The sequence below is a fragment of the Vicugna pacos genome, chromosome 17, assembly GCF_048564905.1.
Source record: "Vicugna pacos chromosome 17, VicPac4, whole genome shotgun sequence".
NCBI lineage: Eukaryota > Metazoa > Chordata > Mammalia > Artiodactyla > Camelidae > Vicugna > Vicugna pacos.
The window spans coordinates 52,445,890-52,466,581 of record NC_133003.1 but is presented as its reverse complement, the minus strand read 5'-3'; the positions used below and the strand labels follow the sequence as shown (position 1 = coordinate 52,466,581).

The following is a 20,692-nucleotide window of genomic DNA, read 5'->3' as shown; positions in this document are numbered from 1 at the left end:
TTCTGGGGGTTAGAAGATGGACAGCTTGGGCGGGGGTTATTTGTCTGCCTGCCACAACCAATACTTTCATCAACTAGCTCATTTACTTCCTCTAATCCTCACTGAACCCCATGAAGTAAACACTGCTTTATTCCCATTTGGAAACTGAGGCACAGAGAAGGTAAGTTTCCCAAGGTCATGTTGCAGAAAAATGTGTTTTATGGGGCTTCCCGCCTCAGTCACAGAGCCAATAAGTGGTGAAGGAGTGATTCCAACCCAGGAAGTTGGCTTCTGGAGTTCTGGTTCTTACCAGCTGAACTATGTAACGTGACACACTGTAAGCGCTATATTAATGTTAGCTGTTACTATAGTTGCTATTTCTACTAAAATTAACATGATCATCCTTATCTCATATGACTCTTGTGAGCATTTAAATAAATTATTGTGAGTGCTTGGCACACAGTAGGTCTTCAAATGGTATTTCGATCTCAGCGCTACTAACTCATCTTTCTTTTTACTCCGAAGACGTTCGTTTTAGTTCACTCCGCCCCTCGCCCAGAAGAGGGCGCCATCGCCACCCCAAATCCGCCCCACTCAAGATGGCGTCTATTGGTCTGCAATCGTATGCTGCCCTTCTCAATATGGCGCCAACACCAGCTGTTACCTTCCGCCCTCTTCAGGATGGTCTTAGCAGCTTCGGTCCTGGGAGCAAACAGACCTTCTCAAAATGGTGAAGAATGCAAGGCGCACCGCATCCTGACCTCAAGATGGCGCCAGTGTCGTAAACAGCGTCGCAAACCTGAAGACACTTCCGGTTGCGCCGGAAGTAGGTATATGAGGCCTGCCGGGGTTCGTGAAGTGCTCGCTCTGGGCCGGGACACTCTGACGCGACCATGGACCGGAGGAAAAAGCCTTTGGACGTCACGGCCTCCTCGGTGAGTACGGGTATAGATGATGCTACGGACTCCACGTTCTCCCCACCTCCGCTGGACAAGAATCTCGACCTAGCTTGTTTCTTCACTCGGGGACCACTGGCCGGGCGTTTCTCGTCAGACGGGGGCCCGGGGCAGCTTTCTTCCTCACGGAACCCTGAACTTGGCTTCTCCCCTCCGCCGTGCACCCGGACCAGGCTTTCCCCGCCAGACACGGGCCTGAACCTGGTGTCTTTTAGGGTTAGAAATGTCGCAGGGCCGCGGGGGTAGGGGAGTGGAATCCTCGTCAGTGCTCGCTGTGCGGACATACTCCCCTTCCTGTTCTCTGGACCTGTTCTTAGGTCCCCCTGGAAGATTAGAGGGTGTGACTTATTCCCCAGGATCCGAGAGTGCCCAGCGTCCCCGACCGGGAACTAAATAGACAGTTGTTAATACACCCATAATGTGCGCTGCCTGGGAGCTGTAAGGGCTAACAGGCTGTAAGCCGTTTTGTTAAGTTAGTTCCAGGAAGAAAACCTGCTCTGAGAGCTTATTTGTGTAGCACTTTCTATGCGTTATCTTACTGAATCCTCCCAACTGCTTTAGGGGGTGGGTGCTAGTAATACCCTCGTTTTGTAGATGGTGAACCTGAGACTCAGAAAGTGAAGTGGCTTTCCCCAGCTTACATACAGAATTCTTCCTGGTAGAACTGGGCTCACTCAGTCTGACTGACTCAAAAGCTCTTGTCTTTTCCACATATCAGAGCAAAGTGCCTAACCTTTGATTTAATCTTGGATTTACTGCAGAGTGTTAGGCTGCAAGGGATGAGAAGGAAAACATCTCGGTATCCCAACATTTGAACCCCTTTCCTCGTCTAATACTGAAAATTGGTACTACTTATTGTGTTGGAGGATTGGGAACCAAAAAGCTGTAAAATTCAAGTTGTCCTTTCTTGACAGGTTAAAATTAACAATAATCATCATATAAATGGCACTTGGAAGTTAATTTTCTGAGTATCTTTTAAAATTCAAAAGTAGTTAAAGAATAGGAAAATGTGTGGCTAGAAAATTGGTGCAGTCCAGAAGGCTTAGAAGAAAAGCCTTAAGTTTTAAATTTTGAAAAAGAAATTTAGAGTCATAGGTCATGGGGTAAAACTGCTCTTGGCATTGTTAAAATCCCTGCCAAGCTTTTAAATTGATTTCTTGCAAAACGGAAATCACTGAACTCACTCATTTTGATTTCCCTTAAAAGTTGGTGTGTGATACTGGGTTTTATTAGTATCTGATTTACAAATGCCTGTGTCTGTAAAAGCAGCTGTACTTGAATCCTTAGAAAAGAAACTCATACCATTTTTTGCAGAGTATATAGATACAGCTGAGGGCTCGGGGAGTGTTCATCAACTCCCATTTTCTTTGTCCTGGCCTTCCCTAATCTTGAACACTGTTGTTCAGCTAAACTTGCAATTTCCAAAACATGCTGAAACAATATTCACTTAGCCCATAGTTATTTCTAACTGTTGAAATCTTGCCTGTCTTTAAAGGCTCATTTCAAAGCCATCTGTGATCACGCTGAAAAGATTCCTTTATCTGAACTTTTATGCTGCTTTCTTCCACTTTTAAAGTCATTTATTACATCTGACCTGTGTTGTAAGTTACCTTTCTTATTAGATTGTAAGCTCTTTGAGGCCAGGGGTACGTCTGATTCATGTTTGTGTGCTGCTCTTCAGTGTTAAGTGTCAGGCACATAACTGTTGCTTGGATTGTTGCTGAACAAAGATGTTTCCCTGTAGAAATAATAAGTTGTTGTGAGGCTTAAATGAAACTATACATGAAAAAGCCAAGTACATGGCCAGTCAGAGAGGAGGTGCTTAATAATCTTAGCTGAGTCTGAGTCTGAAAGATGCAGACTTCATTTACTTTGCTGTATCACTCTCCCCTTGCCAAGAGGAAAGCCTTTGAGTGTTGACAGTTAAGGTAGAAATACATTTCCAACAGAGCTGGAATGAGATATGACTTGGTTTTATTTTGTACTGGATTCTACATTTAACCATGTAATTTTATATACATTTTTGTCCATTTATAGGGACTTGAAATCTTGCTTTGAGAATTATAAAAACTTAGAAATCGAGTCACTCACTAGAGTTAATATAATGTTTTTGATTGCTTCTTGGTTTTATTCTAGTTGGTAGACCTTAAGGCTGAACTCTTCCGAAAACAAGAAGAATTCAAACAAGAAAAACTTCTAAAAGATTCTGGAGTTTTGGGGAAACCAAAAACAACTAATAAGGTAAAAGTAAGATCTAACTATCCATTGATTCTGAAACATTATTATACTGTACTTAGGTTTTATGAAAATATCCATGGTATCTGCTACCTATAAATTGCTGTCTTGTATTTGAAAATCTGCATGAAATGTTTTAAATATTAAAATAGAAATAAGATTTAAATGCTCATTGTAACACTAATTCTTTAGCATTTCTTTTGAAGTACTGCATGCTGTTAACCACTGGTTGTTTCCGCTGTCGTGGAAGACTATCTGGTTATGCAGGTGGTGTAAATCCAAACAGAGATAAACAATTAGATGATAAGAAAATACAGCAGAAAATATCCAGGTCTTTAAGAGTTGTGGAGGTTTCCCCAGTTTTACAGGTAACAGTGTCTGTTACTTGTATTAGTAAATCTCTAAAATACATGTATTTTCGTTAGAGTCTTAAGTTAGGTTGTAATCTTTCAAGAGATAAAAGAGAAGTAACTGCAGTTATATGAAGAAATTCTTTATGTAGTTTAGGGCATTTTTCCAGCTCCAGCTTTGCCATGTCCCATCTATTTGCAGGACATAGGCTGGCTGTCAGAAGTCTACTTATTTCCATTGATTCTTAAGGTCTAATTATCTCTTTTTCTCCCTTCTGATGTACAAGTTGAGATTTGCAGTCATTTGATGATTCTGTTTTGTCTTTCCAAATTATTCTCCAGAAACCAAGTATCTGGAGCAAACAGAATGCAGGAGTTTCTAACCGAGCTGAGAAGGATGCTGAACAGAAGATTGAGGAACAGAAGACGTTAGACAGAGCAAGGTAAAGCTCAGCCCTGCCGAGCGCAGTGCCATTGAGGCTCCGCAGGCAGAGTGGAAGGTTCGGTGTTCACTCCTTTTGATTTACAATTTTGATTTTTATCATCCTTCTAGCCAAATACTCTTTAAATAGAAAATATACTCAGAAAATAATACAATTTGCAGATATGTTTATAGTTTTATAAGAAGATAAGACATAGCCTCAATTTAAAAGATGGAACACTTCCACTTTGGGCCCCCATGAGGCACTGAGATTATCAGCAGGCGTTTGAGACGTGTCCCCATGAGGATTGTTCTGGGGAACGTGTCCCCATGGTGGTATGACATCAGCACTTAGGAACTGAATTTTTCCCCTAACTTTGTAATAGGAAAAACTTCAAACGGGCAGAATACTTGAAAGAAGAGTACAGTGAATATTCTGTTACCTTCACCTAAGTTCACCCATTAACATCTTTCAAAATTTACTTTCTTCCTCCCGCTCGCCCGTGTGTGGAGAAACGTTGTGAAACCTCATGACTCTTTACCTGTAAATATTTCAGCAAGTCTCTTCTGAGAACAAGGACCTGGTCCTGCATGACCACATTACTGCTGTCACACCCAAGGAGGTTAATACTGGTGAAGCAGTAGTGGTCCGTATGGTGGACCAGGCGTGTGGCCAACATTCAGATTTCACCAGTTATCCTAGTACAGTTATGTCCTTTACGGTTTTTTAAAACATCAAATCCAAGATTCAAAGATAACACGTCATGTTCAGTTGTCATGTCTCTTTAGTCTTCTTAAATCTGGAACAGCCCCCTTGCCTGTTTGTTGTCTGTCACGCCAGTGGCGGTTTTGAAGAGTCCCCACCAGTTGTTTCCGCAGCGTCCCAGATCTGATTAGAGTCCCCCCAAGTGTTTTTGGTAAGAATACTTTGTAGGCGATGACGTGTCCTTCCCACTGAGTCACGTCGGAGGCTCGTAATGTCAGTTTGAGTGACTGGTGGTGATTTAAGTTTGACCCGCCGGGTGAGGTAGGTCTGCTAGGTTTTTGCGGTGAAGCTGCTCTCCCTCGGCTGTGATGAATTGTAATCTAAGGAGGGAAGCCGACTGTGTGAGTGTCGCTTTCGCCAGGATACTTTCATGCGACAGTTTTGTCACCACTGATGAGTCTTGCTGCTTCTCAGTTATCACCTTGATGGTTTCATGGCTGTGAGCTTCCTGTCCTTCTGTCTTTACTGGTTTCCACTCCGTTTACCAGCTGTCACTCTTCTGTAAGGAAGAGCTCCTCCTCCTTTGCAGCGTCGCCCTGACTCAGAACCCCAAGTTTCGCTGTCTGTGTGACTGCCGCGTGGGCTTTTAGAGCCGTTGCGTAACAGCAGCTTGGCAGCTGAAAACAGTGGTGCGCAGGCTTCTCAGCTCTTCTGGTCTGAAAATAAAGGGCAGAATTTGGCTCATTTGGGGGACTGTTTTTCTTAGTGTTTGACCTCTGACAAGAGACTTTACTTAAAAGTATGTTCATTTTTGAGGTATCTTTCTCACCATTGGATAGTAATCTCAGAATTACAGTTTTGTGGAAAGATGCCATAACTTTAACGTTTCATATATATATATTTTATTGAGCTATAATTGAAATGCTGTATCCTTTCCAGGTGCATGACATCATGACTCGGTATTTGTACATATTGTGAAATGATCACAGTAAATCTACTTAACTGCATCACCACACAGAGTTACAAATTATTTTCTCGTGACAAGAATTTTAGAGATCTACTCTCTGAACAAATTTCAGATGTGCGGTACAGTATTGTTAACTATAGTCCCATGCTGTACGTTACACCCTCAAGGCTGATTTATTTTAGAACTGGAAGTTTGTACCTTTTTACCCCCTTCACCCGTGTCGCCCACCCCCACACTCCCCGCCTCTGGCAACCACCCTTCTGTTCTCTGGAGCTGTGAACTTGTCTTTAGATTCCACATATAACCGTGCTCATATGGTGTTTGTCTTTCTCTGTCTGGCTTATTTCACTTAGCGTTAAGATCCATCCACGTTGTTGCAAATGGCAAGATTTCCTTCTTTTTTATGGCTGAGTAGAATTCCGTTGTGTATATATATTCACTTTTTTTAATTCATTCATCCATCAGTGGACACCGAGATTGTGTCCATATCTTGGCTGTTGTAAATAATGCTGCAGTTAACATGGCGGTGCATGTTTCTTTTTGAATTAGTGTTTTCATTTTCTTCGAATAAATACCCAGAAGTAGAATTGCTGGATCATATGGCAGTTCCATTTTTAAAAAATTTTTTAAGGATTCTCCATTCTCTTTTTCCATAGTGGCTGCTCCAGTTTACATTCCTACCAGCAGTGCACGGGGCTTCCCTTTTCTCCACATCCTCACCGGCCAACGCCCGTTATTTCTTCTCTTTTTGATAGTAGCCATTCTAACAGATGTGAGGTGATATCTCATTGTGATTTTGATTTGCATTTCCCTTGCGTTTAGTAATGTTGAACACCTTTCCGTATATCAGTTGGCCATCTGTATGTCTTTGAAAAATGTCTATTTAGGTCCATTTTTTAAATTGAGTTGTTTGGGGTTTTTGCTGTTGAGTTGAAAGTTCTTTATTGATTTTGGATATTAAGCCCTTGTCAGATAATTTGCAAATGTTTTCTTCCATCCAGTGGTTGCCTTTTTATTTTGTTGATGATTTCCTTTGCTCTGCAGAAGCTTTTTAGTTTGATTGGTCCCTCTTGTTTATTTTGACTTTTGTTGCTTTGCTTTTGGTGTCAAATCCAAACAAAACAAAACAAAACAAAACGTTGCCAGAACCAACGTCAGGGAGCTCATTGTCTGTTTTCTTCTAGGAGTTTTATGGTTTTGGATCTTATGTTCAAGTTATTAATCCATTTTGAGTTAGTTTCTGTGTCAGATAGTGGTCCAGTTTCATTCTTTTGCATGTGGCCCTCCAGTTTATTTTCCCAACACTCCTGAAGGGACTGTCTTTGCACCAAGACCATATGTGTGTGTTTATTTCTAGGCTCTCTATTCTGTAATGCTGCAGTGAACCTGAGGGTGCATTTTTTTTTTTTGCATTAGTGTTGATTCTGTTGATCTTTTTGTCTGTTTTCATGGCAGTACCATACTGTTTTGATTACTGTGACTTTGTAATACAGTCTGGAATGAGAGCATATGATGCCTTCAGCTTTGTTCTTTCCCAAGATTGCTTTGGCTCTCTGGGGATCATTTGTGATTCCACACAGATTTTAGGATTGTTTGTTCTGTTTCTGTGAAAAATGCCGTTGGAATTTTTCCATTGCCATTGGAAATTGCATTGAATCTGTAGGTTGCTTTGGTGGTGTGGACGTTTTAACAGTATTGATCCTTCTAATCCAGGAGCAGAAAATAAATACGTTTCCACTTACTTGTGTTGCCTTCAGTTTCTTTCATTGGTGCCTTTCAGTTTTCAGTGTACAGCTCTTTCACCTTCTTTGTTACATTTATTCCTGAGTGTTTTTTAATTCATTTTGATGCAATTGTAAATTGAGATTGTTTTCTTATTTTTCCTTTCTGAAAGTTCATTATTAGTGTATAGAAACACAACAGGTCCTTGTATATTGATTTTTGTATCCTGCAGCTTTACTGAGTTCATTTATTAGTTCCGACAGTTTTTTTTGTGGAGTCTGGGAGTTTCTGTATGTAGTATTATGTCATCTGCAAATAGTGACAGTTTTGTTTCTTCCTTTTGGATTTGGATGCCTTTTCTTTCTTTTTCTTGCCTAATTGTTCTGACTGAGACTTCCAGCACTGTGTTGGATAAGAGTGACAAGAGTGAGGCGCCCTTGCCTTGCTCCTGGTCTTAGAGGGAAAGCGGTCAGCTTGTTACCATTGAGTGTGACATTCGCCTTGGGCGTAAGCTCTTTTTATTTCCTCTGTGTGACAGACTTTTCCTTGGCACTTGCTGGGATTTTTCCATTCGGTATCTTTCTACGTCATCCTGTTCCCGTGGGGAGTCAAGTCTGTCCACGATGTGCAGGACTTCTGCTTCTGGCCCGAGCTAAGAACAGGCAGAGGCAGCTCCGTGAGGAGGTGAGGCCTTAGGCAAGTTACTTATCCACGGAGACTCTTTCCTTCTCTGTGAAGTGAGGTGGTTAATGATTAACTCCTGCAGCCCGTTGGGATTAAAGGAGATACTTAGTGTCTGGCACGTGTTTGATTCCATATAAATGTCCCACAATCTCGCCCTCTGAGTTCCACCTTCAGTTCTAACAGAAGAAATCGTGCTCCACAGTCACCCGTGACTTCCTCGTCTATTAAATCCGGTGGCTGTTTCTCTGACATCTTCCTTGATCTCCATTGCTCATCTGAAGGCTCTTCCTGCCAGGTGCTCATGTTCTGCTGCACCCGGGCTTCTCCCCCTCTCTCTTGCACCCTCGTTGCTGCCTGTGTCTGTTTTGTACGGTGCTCTCCTTTGCTCACAGCCCCCCGTGCTGGTCCCTCCTTGGATGTGGGGCTCACTCCCGCTTTCCCTTCCCTCCGTCAGGCTGGCTCTCTCCCCCAGGTCCTCCCGCGGTTGACTTTGGCTGTGCAGGCCTCAGCTCAGATGTCCCTTTACAGAGGTTTCCCCTGACTGTCCTGTCTAGTGACCTGCCCACGTACTCTGTCCTGACATTGTGTTTTATTTTCCTAACTTTTTGAAGTTTTGTTTTTACTAAGACAGTAAGAGTCTATGATGAGACCGCTTGTTACATTTAGGCCCCTCAGGAACAGAGCAGCTTGACGTCCTAGAAGTGGATGTGACTGAGCTGGTCCACGGGGCCCTCCGTCTGCTGGACACAGGGCCTCCACCCTGTGAGGGTGAAGGCCCTCGCTTTTGTTTCCTTCCATCACAGCTCTTCTCACCGTGTGGAATCTTACTGCTTCACATGTCATCTTTCTCCCCCTCAAGCACGTCAGCCCCGTGAGAGCTGGGACTGTGTCCTGTGCGCCTGGGCCAGCGGAGGCATGCAGCCCGTACTTGTGAATGAACGTGGGAAATGAAGGAGAGCCTTTCTGACGAGGCAGAGAGGACGTAACCGATGGCTTGCCTGACGTGTGTCCTCACTGCAGCCCTGAGAGGCAGCGCTGTCTTTCTCCTCTTCGGTGATGTGGGCGTTGAGGTGTAAGAGAGGCTAAGCGACTTGTTCCAGCGTACGCAGCTGGGTGACCGAGGGGCTTTATCACCTCGGGACACCATTAGAAATGAAATTTTCCATTATGATCACTTGTGATCCTTCACAAGCAAAGCTCGGATGTCCTCTTTGGGGCTCTTTATTGTCATTCAGTATTTCTGCAATAAAAGGATTGTCAGCTGTCTTACCCACTAAACAATGAGTGTCAGCAGAATTAACACAAGCAGGGAGGCTGCTGTGTTGAAATACCAGAGTTGAGGTTTGTTTTATATTAGCTGTTTGCCATGAATAAATTATTTATGCTCTGTATAAAACAGACGTCGTATTTTTTACCAGACATCTCAGAAGGTGGTCTGTAGCTCCTTTGGTGAAGCCTAATAAGCCGTAGGAGACCAGGGGCCCTCGTCTAAAAACAGCACCATGGAGAGTTTGCGCGGAATTTGGCGATTCGTCTGGAAGGTTGCAAATAGAAAATGTTCTTGTTGAGGCATCTCTGTCTCTTGTTTTTGGCATTTAATTTCAGTTGCGTTTGGCACTTGAATTAAGCTGGACTCTTTCTTCGTTCATTTATTCATTCATCAGATACTGATGGGGCACTGGTGCACCGGGTGCTGTTTTAGGCCCTGGGTACAGTCGGAGCCAGAGAAATGAGGGCCCTGCTGTGCCGGCGCGTGCATGTGGTTGGCCCTCAGGGCGGGGTGGGCCGCTCCAGGGATGCCTCCGTGGCTGCCCCAGGCCGGCCGCAGCAGGGAGCAGGCGTGGCGGTGCTAAGATCGCCTCTAATAGTTGTCTTTTTTCTCTCCTAGGGAGAAATTGGAAGAAAAAGCCAAATTATACGAAAAAATGACTGAAGGAGACTTTATCGGTAAATACCATTGTTTATTTATATGTCTTTATTTTCTGTTACTTGTACAGCTCTGTGATATCTAATCGCTTGTCAGAATGATTGTAAGAATAGCGAGAAATTAAACAAATAATATCGATTACTTTCCGTTCCCGCGCTGAGACATGAAAGTCAGCAGTAACTTTTCGATTGCCCCGTGGGAGCTGAGCCCCGTGTTAGGTGTGAGAAGGGATGAGCCGGTGCGCTATAGGCGGGATTTCCTGCCTCTGCTGTCAGCGGGGCTCCGGGGTGGGCGTCCGCACCCCGGAGAAAATGTCACAGAGCAGAACAGGGTTAGGGAACAAGGTCTAAATAGACCGTGGTTACAAACAGCTGTCCACACCAGCAGGTCTACCTCCTAGCACGTGTGTGTGACCAGTTGCTGGGGCAGATTACGTTCTGGAGCTTCCATTCCTCTCCACCGGACAGTAGGGTAGCACCTGCCCCCAGTGTCGGGAACCTGGTTCCTGCTCCTTTGAGCTGAAAACCAGCGTAGTGAAACCTAGTGTACATCTGCTGGCCTGGGTTAAATTAAAGTCATGGATTGTTACTTAACTTCAACCATGTCTCTTAGTTCAAGTAGATCATAAGCCCCCAGGGCAGGCAGCGTTTTACACGTCTCTGTGTGCCCTGCAGATGGGGCGCCGTGCCCTGCTTGGAAGTGGTGTCCATGACTTGAAAAGAACTCAGATGCCCGCTTTGCCTCTGTTATGACCCTTAAACACCTGCTGTCCTGCAGCAGTGTTATGGGGGCTCTGGGGCACTGCTCACATGATGAGGGTGGTGGATTGCTCATGCCACAAAGGTTTGTTGCCTGGGTCTGAGGACGTGAGACGCCGGCTCTGTGTCTATGTTACGTGACTGCCCGAATGGGTCTCTTGAATCAGATGGTCTTGTCATCTCAGAGTCATGACCTAAGACAGTACTGCTCACTCAGATAGTGTGCTGACGAGGCAGCAGAAAACTTGAGGCTTCATAAAGATTTTTATATGGCATATGTGGCCAGCGGCCTTTCTGCAGCCCCCCTGCCGTCCCGAGGTGGCTCTTGGTCTGTGTAAGCCGACGGGCAGGTGGGTGCATCAGCTACTGAACTGTCCAGGGTGCCGGAGCCGCCCGGTGATGGATGTGGCGTCATATCACTTCCATGTGTAGCTTCTTCTTTGATGTCAAGAGTCTGAAAATTGATTTTTATGTCCTAGATGAAGAAGTGGAGGATATGTACCTTGTGGATTTCACACAGAAGATCATAGACAAACACAAAGAAATGGAAGCGATTGGTGCCAGTAGAGATTCTAGAAAGACAGGAGAAAGAGACGATGATGAAGAAATCCTTTCTGAAAAGGATATCCCTCCTCCCCAGGACCCCAGTGAGGAATGGTTGGTGATCTTCTGCCATTTGGTCATGTTAACATCATCAGACTTGGGTTTACTTCTTGGAGTGATGTTGTTCCGTTGTTATCAAGCCATGTCTCTTTATTCCTCCTCAGTTTTCTATCCTTTGACACACCACTTTAAGTCGGGTTGATAGTAGAAGCAGTAGCTCCAGTGAAAAAGTAATTACAGATTAAGGCCCGCCTCCTCCTGCTGTGTCCCAGGTAGCATGCCGGGCACGGAGGCGCCGACACTTCTGTCTCGTTGATGTGCGGGGGCTGTTCGGGTGGAGACTGCTCCTCTGTTCCCCGAGCCGCTGCTTTCCCCAGGCCCTTACTCTGGCCTCGTGGAGAGTCATCGAGCAGGAGCGTGAGCTCTGTTTCCAGCGAAAAGAGGCCGGCAGAGCCGGCCCACTGAGCCCTGCTCTGGCTGTGATGTGCTCTGGCAGTGCGGGCTGGGCACCCTGGCCCCCGATTGCACAGTGCTGGCTCCACCTCTCACTGGTGGTGGAGTCGCCTTCGAGCTCCTAGCGTCTCTAAGGCTCAGTTTCCTCACCTGTGAAACGGGGCTGGCAAGGCCTGCTTCCCAGTATGTTTGTCTGAAACGCCCTTCAGAAAGTAAGAGTGTCCTGAGCTCCCCAGGAAATTGCTGTCTGTGGCATGTAAGCAGACACTTTGTAAACTTTTATTATTGAATTTATCCTGAATTTTGCCCACATGTAGGTGAACCACGGGAAAACTAAACTAGTCTTTTCCGTACGCAGAGACCAGAATGAAAATTCTATTATGACTTTCTCCACCTAAGACGTTGTTTAGAAACTTGTTAAGAAGGGCTTGAAATTACCTGGAGCCACTCAGGTGGTGTCCTGGGCATCCCCACCTTCCCCCTCCTGCCAGTGCCTAGCCCCCACCTCCCTCAAGGCTGAGGTGTGCCCGTGGCGGGGAGCGTGTCAGGAATGCTCAGGACTCGGGCTGAGGTGCGCCCGTGGCGGGGAGTGTGTCAGGGATGCTCAGGACTCGGGCTGAGGTGTGCCCGTGGCGGGGAGTGTGTCAGGGATGCTCAGGACTCGGGCTGAGGTGCGCCCGTGGCGGGGAGTGTGTCAGGGATGCTCAGGACTCGGGCTGAGGTGTGCCCGTGGTGGGGTGTGTCAGGGATGCTCCGGACTTTATCAGCATTGGCCCTGCGGGCAGGAGTCACTGGTGAGTGAAGAGAGGGGTCCCCTGCTGAGCGCACTGGCCATCTCATGCTGCCGGGGGTTTCTCACCCCTCCTGAAGCACCTGCCGTCGGGGTGGGCGACGGGCTGGTGCTTGAGCAGCAACCAGCAGGGGACACGTGTGCCCTGGCCCCTTCCATCTGCTTTCTCTTCGTTGCTCTGTCTCAGTGGTTTCTCCTCAACTGGACTCTGGTGGCACATAAACGTATGTCCTGCTCCTCTGGGTCTGAACTTTTATCTGTTGTTGACACAAAATCGGCCTCACTACCAGAAAAAGATTGAGGCAAGTTTTCGGCATGTCGTTTCCTGCCTGCTGTTGTTGGGGAGCCTTGACTTGGGAAGAGGGCGTGACTGAGCCCCCGAGTGGGCCTCGTACCGAGCAGTTGTCTCCCGGAGCCTTGCCCGGCGGTTGCTGGGTGCTCGCAGCGGGTGGGGCTCCCGTGCTGCCCTCCTCTTTTGATGGGACCCCTACGTTTTGGGGGCCTTCTCCCGAAACAGAATAGCCTGTGACTGCTTTTCAGATTAGAAATCTCATCTCCTGTGAAAGGCTTAATGTCTTTTTCCCTCTCTTATTAATGCCTGTATGATTACAACCAATTTGTTAGTGACTGGAAGGGTTTGGAGGGCAGTTGAAGGTGTCACATGCCACCGTAAGGTGAAGGAAGACACACTGCAAGCAGCTCTGGCACTTCTTTGTGTGTGTGTTTAAATTAAGTCCCAGAATTCTAACTGCTTGTAAAATCCTTTTGGTAGTTAAGTTCCAGGTGGTGGGAACGCTTTCCACAAAAAAATACTGTAAATAATTGCTCACACCATCTGGCTAGTTGGTTTTTGTTCTCCATTCATTGAAAGATTTTTTTAAAAAAGGAAGAGGTAGAAAGAAGTTGCTCTCTACAGTTGGAGGCTGTGTTTCTTGTGGTAATCAGCTTTAGGACTGTAGTTACGGATTCCCAAACGTTTAGTTTTTAAATCATGGGCCGACGTGGGAGTCGGTATGTGTGAGAGGAGGGGACAGACTAACGAAAGCATAGCCACGTGCCTGGGACTCCGGCCTTGAGCTGGTGCAGCAGCAGTGCTGGCCCTTCTGAGCTTTCAGCCCCCCGCTAAAGGCTATGGGAGAGTCCCTGCCTGTAATTAAAAACCGTAAAACTCTGCTGTATCAAAATGCACGTGAAATGCTTTCCACGAAGACCTGCCCTTACTTCCTGTTGTGGGAGTCAGAGTATTTCATCGGCCTTCCTGGCTGCGTGGCCTCCCCGTCTGCTGCCTCCTTTGGGCAAAGATGAGGGGAAGAGCTAAGGGTGGCAGGTAGCAGCCCGGCCCGCTGGTGAGCTGCCCTTGTGGCACAGAGCGTGGGTTGCTTGGCTTCCTCCTATAAAGAATCCCCCAAGTACTTACATTAAGAAATGTTTAATTCATTGGGAAGAATTGTACCAATTAGAGGAAATAAAGGAAAGAATAAAAAGTCATTTAGGAAGACTGAGGAAATGAGCAGCCTGAGAATCTGGTACAGACTTGCTGTGATGCTGATGGAATGTGTGGAATTGTTTAAACCAGGCTAGAGTAAGCCCTGAGGTGCTGCAGTGAGGGTCTGTGGTCTGGGTGGGGCATTTATCTCTGAAATCAGAGGTGCATATGATTGATCACGTCCCACAGTTCCTAAAGCTAAGGTTTAATAAAGGGCGCGCGGAGCTTGTTGTGTGTCAGCCTTTCTCGGTGGTGGTCTCTCAGGTTGAGGGTTTCCTTGGTTGTGAGACCTAACGTTGATTTCGTCACTGAGCACCCGCTGCCCCGCTCAGGGAACCGGTGTCACGTTCAAGGCCTTCTTCACACCTCTCCGCTTTTATTTCAGGGTGGATTATGTGGATTCTTTAGGGCGATCCCGGCGCTGTATGAGAAAGGATTTGCCAGACCTGCTGGAGATGGATAAAAATCTTCAGGGGAGGCTGTAAGTATGTCATGTGCAAAGCTTTGCCCAGGTCTGATTGCAGACATGGGGATTGTTTTGTGGGCAAGACTGTTTTTAGTTTATTGTCTTTGGTAAGGAGATCTTTGTACAAGAACACTTCTGGGGGCACTTTTTCATGGTTAGCATACAAGACGCACGCAGTCCGCACGCAGGCAGCAGCCCAAGCGCTCGACCGTGCAGACTTGTGCAGCTCCTAGGAGGGTGAGCGAGAGCCGTGTCTGCTTACTCGGAGGGGTTCTGCCTGCAGTGTAGCAGAGAGCCCAGACCAAACCAGCAGCCAGACCACTGGGAGGACAGTGTTTAAGGGCTTGCCCTGGGTTAGCCCACAGTGAGTTGGGGCGGGGAGTGGCTAGCTTATGAACTTCTCTTACACGGCTTTGCATTTTGAAGTAAGGGCTTGCAGCTGGAGTTTTCTCTGTGGGATCTAAGTCACGCCTAAGAGGTAACTTGCTAAAACATCCCAGGGAATAAAGTTCTCACCTAGGGCAGCTCTTGTGTGGAGAGTGTCGGGGGAAGGTCCACCTTGTCTGGACCCTCGAGGTTCAGGTAGGCCTGGGCTGGGCACAGGGACGGTCGTGCAGAGGCCCTGAGCCATCCAGCAGGACACGAGGCACTGCCCGGGCCACAGCGTCACGCAGCTTCCTCCGCACTGCACGGGGGACCATCCAGAGGGGGCCCAGAGTTCCTCCTCCCTGCCTGGGCTGCCTCCCTCCATCAGCCCGGGAGTGGGGTGGCAAGGAGAGTGATTCGTCTGAGGGCTGAGGTGAGGTTCCATTGTGCTAATGCAGCAAGTCAGCTGCCTGATGAAGAAGGTGGGCACAGTGTTGCCATGTCCCTGCAGCATCGTGGGCAGAAGCTTGCATGAGGAACTGTTGTCTTCATCACTGGAGTCACTCACTCATCCACGATCCTGCTGCCTGAACTGAAGTGTTGCTTATCCCAGCTCTTACCTAAGATGTTTTTTGCTCTATTTTCCTAGTTTTGTTAGCCCTGCCAATGAAAAAACCTTACTGTCTGAAGATATGAGAAAAGAACTGCAGCGCCAGCAATGGGAGGAAGAAGAGAGGGAGGCCCTGAGGAGGCCTGTGGGGCCCGTACACTACGAAGACGTTCGCGAAAATGGTAGTCTTCCAGCAGCTTTTTAAATCATTTTAAAAATCTTGAACAAATGGCGAGCATTAAGGGAAGTATTCATAAAGCAGCAGCTCTTACGGAGAAGAAAAAGATTCTACTTTTAGGACTGAAAGTATCCCCTTTGTCCACTCTGTAGCCTGAAAAATACTCATACTGGGAGTAGCTTCCAGTATGTTTGTCTGTTGACTCAAATGTTTGCTCCCTAAGAGAAGTGGGGACAGCCCATGACCGAGAAGTGGATGAATATTTACATTTATCCCTTGGCAAACAGGATGGAAAATGTCTTAACTTCTTTTTTAAGCTACACTGAAAACAAGTTGTGCCAGATGCCAGATATCATTGTGTTCGTTTTTGCTTTGGTGGGGTTTAGCCCAGGTCTAATTCACTAATCAGGAAAATCTGATCTTCTGGATAATTTTGACTTGTTGCAGAGGCCCGGCAACTCGGTGTTGGATATTTTGCCTTCGCCCAAGATAAAGAGTTGAGAAACAAGCAAATGAAAACTTTAGAAATGCTGCGTGAACAGGTACAAATGAAACTCGGGGTTGACGTTAAGGTTTGAGCAGTTGGGCTCTCGTTGGACCATACTGCAGGAAAGTCTGGTCGGGAAGTTCGACATTTGCATTGCTATTCAGAATGTGATTACAGGTTCCTTAAAGGTAACTGCTATATTATTTTGGTGTTTTGGACTGTATAGTTGTTTAGAAGTAACCTGTGTAACTTTGATGTTTTAAATTTGGCTTCAGATACCTCACTTTTGGAGTGGCCTGGGTAACAAAATAGAACATGATGAAGTGGATTGAGGTGTTGGTTGGTTTCCTTGAATGTTAAGCCTTCCAGGACACTCTGTGCGCTCCTACTGCACTTCACAAATCATCGCGGGGCTCGTGTGCGTGGGCTTCATGCGTCTCAGAGATGGCTTCTTAGAAGTGGCTTGAAAATCCATTAGTCTATTTTTAGAATAAAATTATTTCATCCTGTTAAACAGAAATATTGTGAATAGGGCTTCGAGCAAATAGTTTGCTAATTTTTTGTTCTGTTCAGACAACAGATCAGAGAACAAAACGAGAAAACATAAAGGAAAAGAGAAAGGCCATGTTAGAAGCAAGACTTGCCAAACTCCGACAAAAAAAGATGAAAAAATCAAAAGAAGACGGAGCAGAGGAAGAAAACAGAGGTATATCGTGGCTCATGTTTCAGAACCTCAAAGGGAAACATTTTCGTTGCACTGGTTTCTCGGTAATAGGACGGGCTGTGGAAGTCAGCCGTCCCATCCTCTTAGCAAACAGTGCGTCTTGGAGATACTGCCGGGAGCAGTTTCTTTAACCAAAGTGGTGTGGAAACACTCCAGAGGCTGTTTCAGGCTGTAGACGAGGGTGTTAACAGTACAGCGTGTCCCTCCGCGAGCAGCACGGCTCAGTAACTGAGGCCTGCTTAGGGGTGGAGTACTTAAAATACTAAAAGGTATGGTGAGGTGAAGTTTCATAGCACATGTACACGGCTTAGGCCTGTCTTCTTTTGCTATGGCTGTAGTTTTTTGTTGGCTATTATGAATTATTTTAAAGAAGAAATGCATCACAAAGTCAGACGATAAAATAAAGAATTTACAAAGATGGATGCAGACAGCTTACCAGAGGACTGTTAAAACACTTGGGAACACTGTTAAGTGCTGTGCTCGGACTCGCTCACTGTGTGAGTGATGCTAGTCTGGGCTAAGTGGCCTGGACAGAGAGAATGCATAGACTGGCTCAAACAAGATGGGCGTCTGCTTCCCTAGCTTAACACTTGAGAGGAGGTGGGTTTCCAGGGCACGTAGCAGCTCTGCCGCAGACGGCCACCTGCTTCCCGGCTCCCTCCTGTCTTACTGCTGCTGCCGGTCCCGGGAGGGCTGCTCTCACGTGCAGTCACTTGCTCCCCAGCACGTGTTCATGGTCCAGCCCCGGGGAAGAGAGGGCGCTGGGGGAGCCAGCTTCCTTTACAGGAGTGTGAGTCGGAAGTCACACTCAACCTACGTGTTTACACCCCAGTGGCCAGAAAGCAGTCCACGGGCCACCCCCAGCCGCAGGGCAGGCTGGGAAGTGGCCTCTCTAGCAAGGTGCCACATGTCCAGCTGAAGTGGGGGGCACTCCAGCCCGGGAGGAGGCAGGGAGTGTGGGTGACAGGGCCATACGGGGGCCCCGCCGACTCTCACGGAAGCCTGTGCTAAGCCGTGCGCCGCTTTCCAATTCTGAACACGCTTCAGCTTTAAAAGGAGATCAGAAGCACTTAGGAGTCAACATCGTCCATTCAGCTTTGCGCGTGCTGTGACAGATTAAACCCTGCGTGTTGTTCCTCTGTTTTCGCTTTGTTCCTGAACATCTGTCGTTTCTACAGATGGGAGGTGCCACCACAGCGTTTTTAAAAATCCCTTTTCTTTTAAAACATGGCCGAAGTTGAGTAGCCTGCAGCCGGTCGCCAGGCTCCAGCTCTTCATCACCCTAAGCCCCCTTGCGTTATCCGAGACTCTTAACTTGAGTTGAGTGATTGGGGGATTTCTGGTCCTTCAGTTGTTGCTCAGGGGGAGCAGTGGGGTGTAGTGGGAAACGCAGAGACTTTGAAATCCATCCAGCCTGGGTTTAAGTCCTGGCTCTTGTCACCTCCACCTATGTGGCATTTCTGAGCTTGATTTTCCTCATCCTTAAAATGGGAATACCAGTCCTGCGTTTATTAGGGTTGTTAGAGTTAAAATGAGCTATTGTATACAAAGTACTTAGCCCACTGCCTGGGACGTGATCAGTGCTCAGTAAATACGTTATTACTTTTACTCTCAGGATTAGCATATTATATTTCATTTTTAAAGTAGTTTAAAGTTTTATTACAATAAAGTCTTATTCCCTTACCAAAAATAGATGGAGATGTTATTGGACCTTTGCCACCAGTACCAGAGGTCCTGCCAGCTCCTCGTCCAGCTGCCTCGAGTAGCAAAGTGGAAGTCATCGTTCAGGAGAGGAGGGACACCAGGCCTGGGGTGCCGCACGTCCGGGAGTGGGACAGAGGGAAAGGTAAGGGCGACGGTTCTCCTGATGAGAGTGTGATTCTGGCGAGTCTTACCGGTCCTTTGAAGTGTAAGGAATTCTCCAGATCCTTGAACTTGTTTCTTCTCGATGCCCAGGCACTGGCTGTTTGTAAACAGGGGCACTAGAAAGGTGATTAAAAACGACCAGATCACCTCTGAAGGATGTCTTTTTAAGAGGCACCTGGGGGAAGGTTTCTGAAGTTCAGGCTGCCCCCGTGTGGTTTACAGCTTTAGGGTGCTGTTTCTCAGGGACTGCTTTTTAAACTCTTCGAAGGCTTGGTATTTAGTGTGTTCTGTGTTTTCAGCAGTCTCTTTTACGATCAGTTGAAAACAGCCTGCGTTCCGGTGTATTAACCTGCATTCACGTGTGGTCCCATTTGGTTACGCAGTTTCCTGTAAATGTTTTCTGCAAATACAGCGTCGTGCCTCGAGCAGCCTGTCTTTGGGAGAAGTGTGGTTTGTGCCTCTCTGAGAAGGATGATTTCAGTGGTGCAGTAGCTCGTACCCTTGAGACCACAGCTGAGTAGAGGATGTGCAGGCGGGTGGGTGCCTGTGGTTGGGGCCACTGCAGGGGACAGAGGGGAAGCCCGAAACACATTTGGACAGGTGCCTTTTGTGGCTTCTAAAATGCCGTCAAGGGTAAAACGTGTGTTTTGCTGTGAAGGGCTTACAGCATCATGCCAGGCAAGTGATGAGAGTGCTTGACTTTTTAGTATTTCTGTCTCAGATGTGATGTTAGTGCTTTCTTGGCAGTGTCTCCGGGGCGCCCAGCCCTCTTTCTCCATGGAGCCTTCCTCGGACCGGTCCTCGTCTGGAAGCACTCGCTCCTTTTCCTTAGCCTGGTTCCTTACACTTTTGTAAGGATGCCTCGTTGCTGATGCCTCGTGTTACAGTTTTGTGATTGCCGTCCTCGTTCTCCAGAGAACTGAAGGTGGCTTTCAAGAAATATATGCAGTAATTGAGAAGTCATGACGGTAAACATTCACGTGATTCAATAATCAGTTCTAATAATGCTCTCTTATTTTTACTAGAATTTTCCTTTGGGTACTGGTCGAAGAGACAGTCAGATCTCCGGGCTGAGAGAGACCCTGAGTTTGCCCCGCCATCGGATTACTTTGTGGGTCAAAAGAGAACTGGTTCTTCGAGTAGCCAGACGTGGAGCAGACCCGCACCTGCACAGAGTGGCCCCGGGCAGCCCTCCAGCCAGAGCCATGACCCTGGCTCTTCCCATCTACCGTCGGCTCCTGCCCCCGGCAGCCCACCAGCAGCCCCGACCGTCACTTTTGAAACTCTGGATGATATGATATCATATTATAAACAAGTGACATGAACTGAAGAACATTGTGTCTTGGGTTTGTACTGTTGATGGTGACTCCTCCTCCCACAGCTCAGAGAATAACTTTAGGACCTGAATTGTAATTTCCTTTCTTGTCCTTTCCCTGAAGACCCAGACTTTTGCTTGGATTTGTCAGCAAGGAGGAAAGTGAATAGTGCTGTGAGAATTCTGTGGCCACCTGGCTGTTGATTTCTTTCTAAATGGCATGGAGCCCTGATCATCTGGAGTTGCCGTGTGCGCTGGGATGGAGTAGAATCACTCTGCTGTTAGGTACTCTTGCTTCATCCCCCTCCCACGACTTACCCAGAGTTAAGGGCCCCCCTCCTTCCCTCTTGCCGCTGCTAGCTTGCAGCTCACTTGATGGAGCATCTGCAGGAGGAATTTTGCCTGGCACGTGGGGGGACACTTGTGTGGGAGGCAGAGTGATCCGGTCTCCGGGAGCACCCTGAGCTGTGGAGTATGAAGCAGTAACATTTGAAATGATGAGGACGACCAGGGAGGAGAACTTCATAATCCAGAAGGAAGACACTGAAGCCATTGCTTTTATTGCCACCCCTTCCTGAGTGGTGATTGTCACACCGCGCACAGTGGGCGCTCCGTCAGTGCAGACTGAGTGACCAGGGCACAC

At 47.0% G+C, this 20,692-nt stretch overlaps 1 protein-coding gene across 1 annotated transcript; it reads left to right on the top strand.

Annotated features, from left to right (window-relative positions):
• The first annotated feature begins 796 nt into the window (after positions 1 to 796).
• CCDC174 (coiled-coil domain containing 174) lies at positions 797 to 20,069 on the top strand. Its single transcript, XM_006206775.3, has 11 exons — positions 797 to 914; positions 3,072 to 3,176; positions 3,863 to 3,963; positions 9,909 to 9,967; positions 11,185 to 11,362; positions 14,423 to 14,518; positions 15,519 to 15,661; positions 16,105 to 16,199; positions 16,718 to 16,850; positions 18,562 to 18,714; positions 19,760 to 20,069. Exons 1-11 carry the CDS (start codon positions 873 to 875, stop codon positions 20,056 to 20,058), a joined length of 1,404 nt encoding a protein of 467 aa, XP_006206837.1. The 5' UTR covers positions 797 to 872; the 3' UTR covers positions 20,059 to 20,069.
• Positions 20,070 to 20,692: the final 623 nt, after the last annotated feature.

What these genes read in the sequence shown, in the direction of transcription:
- CCDC174 (XM_006206775.3), top strand. Translation starts at nt 873, where the DNA reads ATGGACCGGAGGAAAAAGCCTTTGGACGTCACGGCCTCCTCG. An exon ending in AACCAAAAACAACTAATAAG is followed by an intron (nt 3,177 to 3,862) that starts GTAAAAGTAAGA and finishes ATTATTCTCCAG; the next exon opens with AAACCAAGTATCTGGAGCAA. An exon ending in GGAGTGGGACAGAGGGAAAG is followed by an intron (nt 18,715 to 19,759) that starts GTAAGGGCGACG and finishes TATTTTTACTAG; the next exon opens with AATTTTCCTTTGGGTACTGG.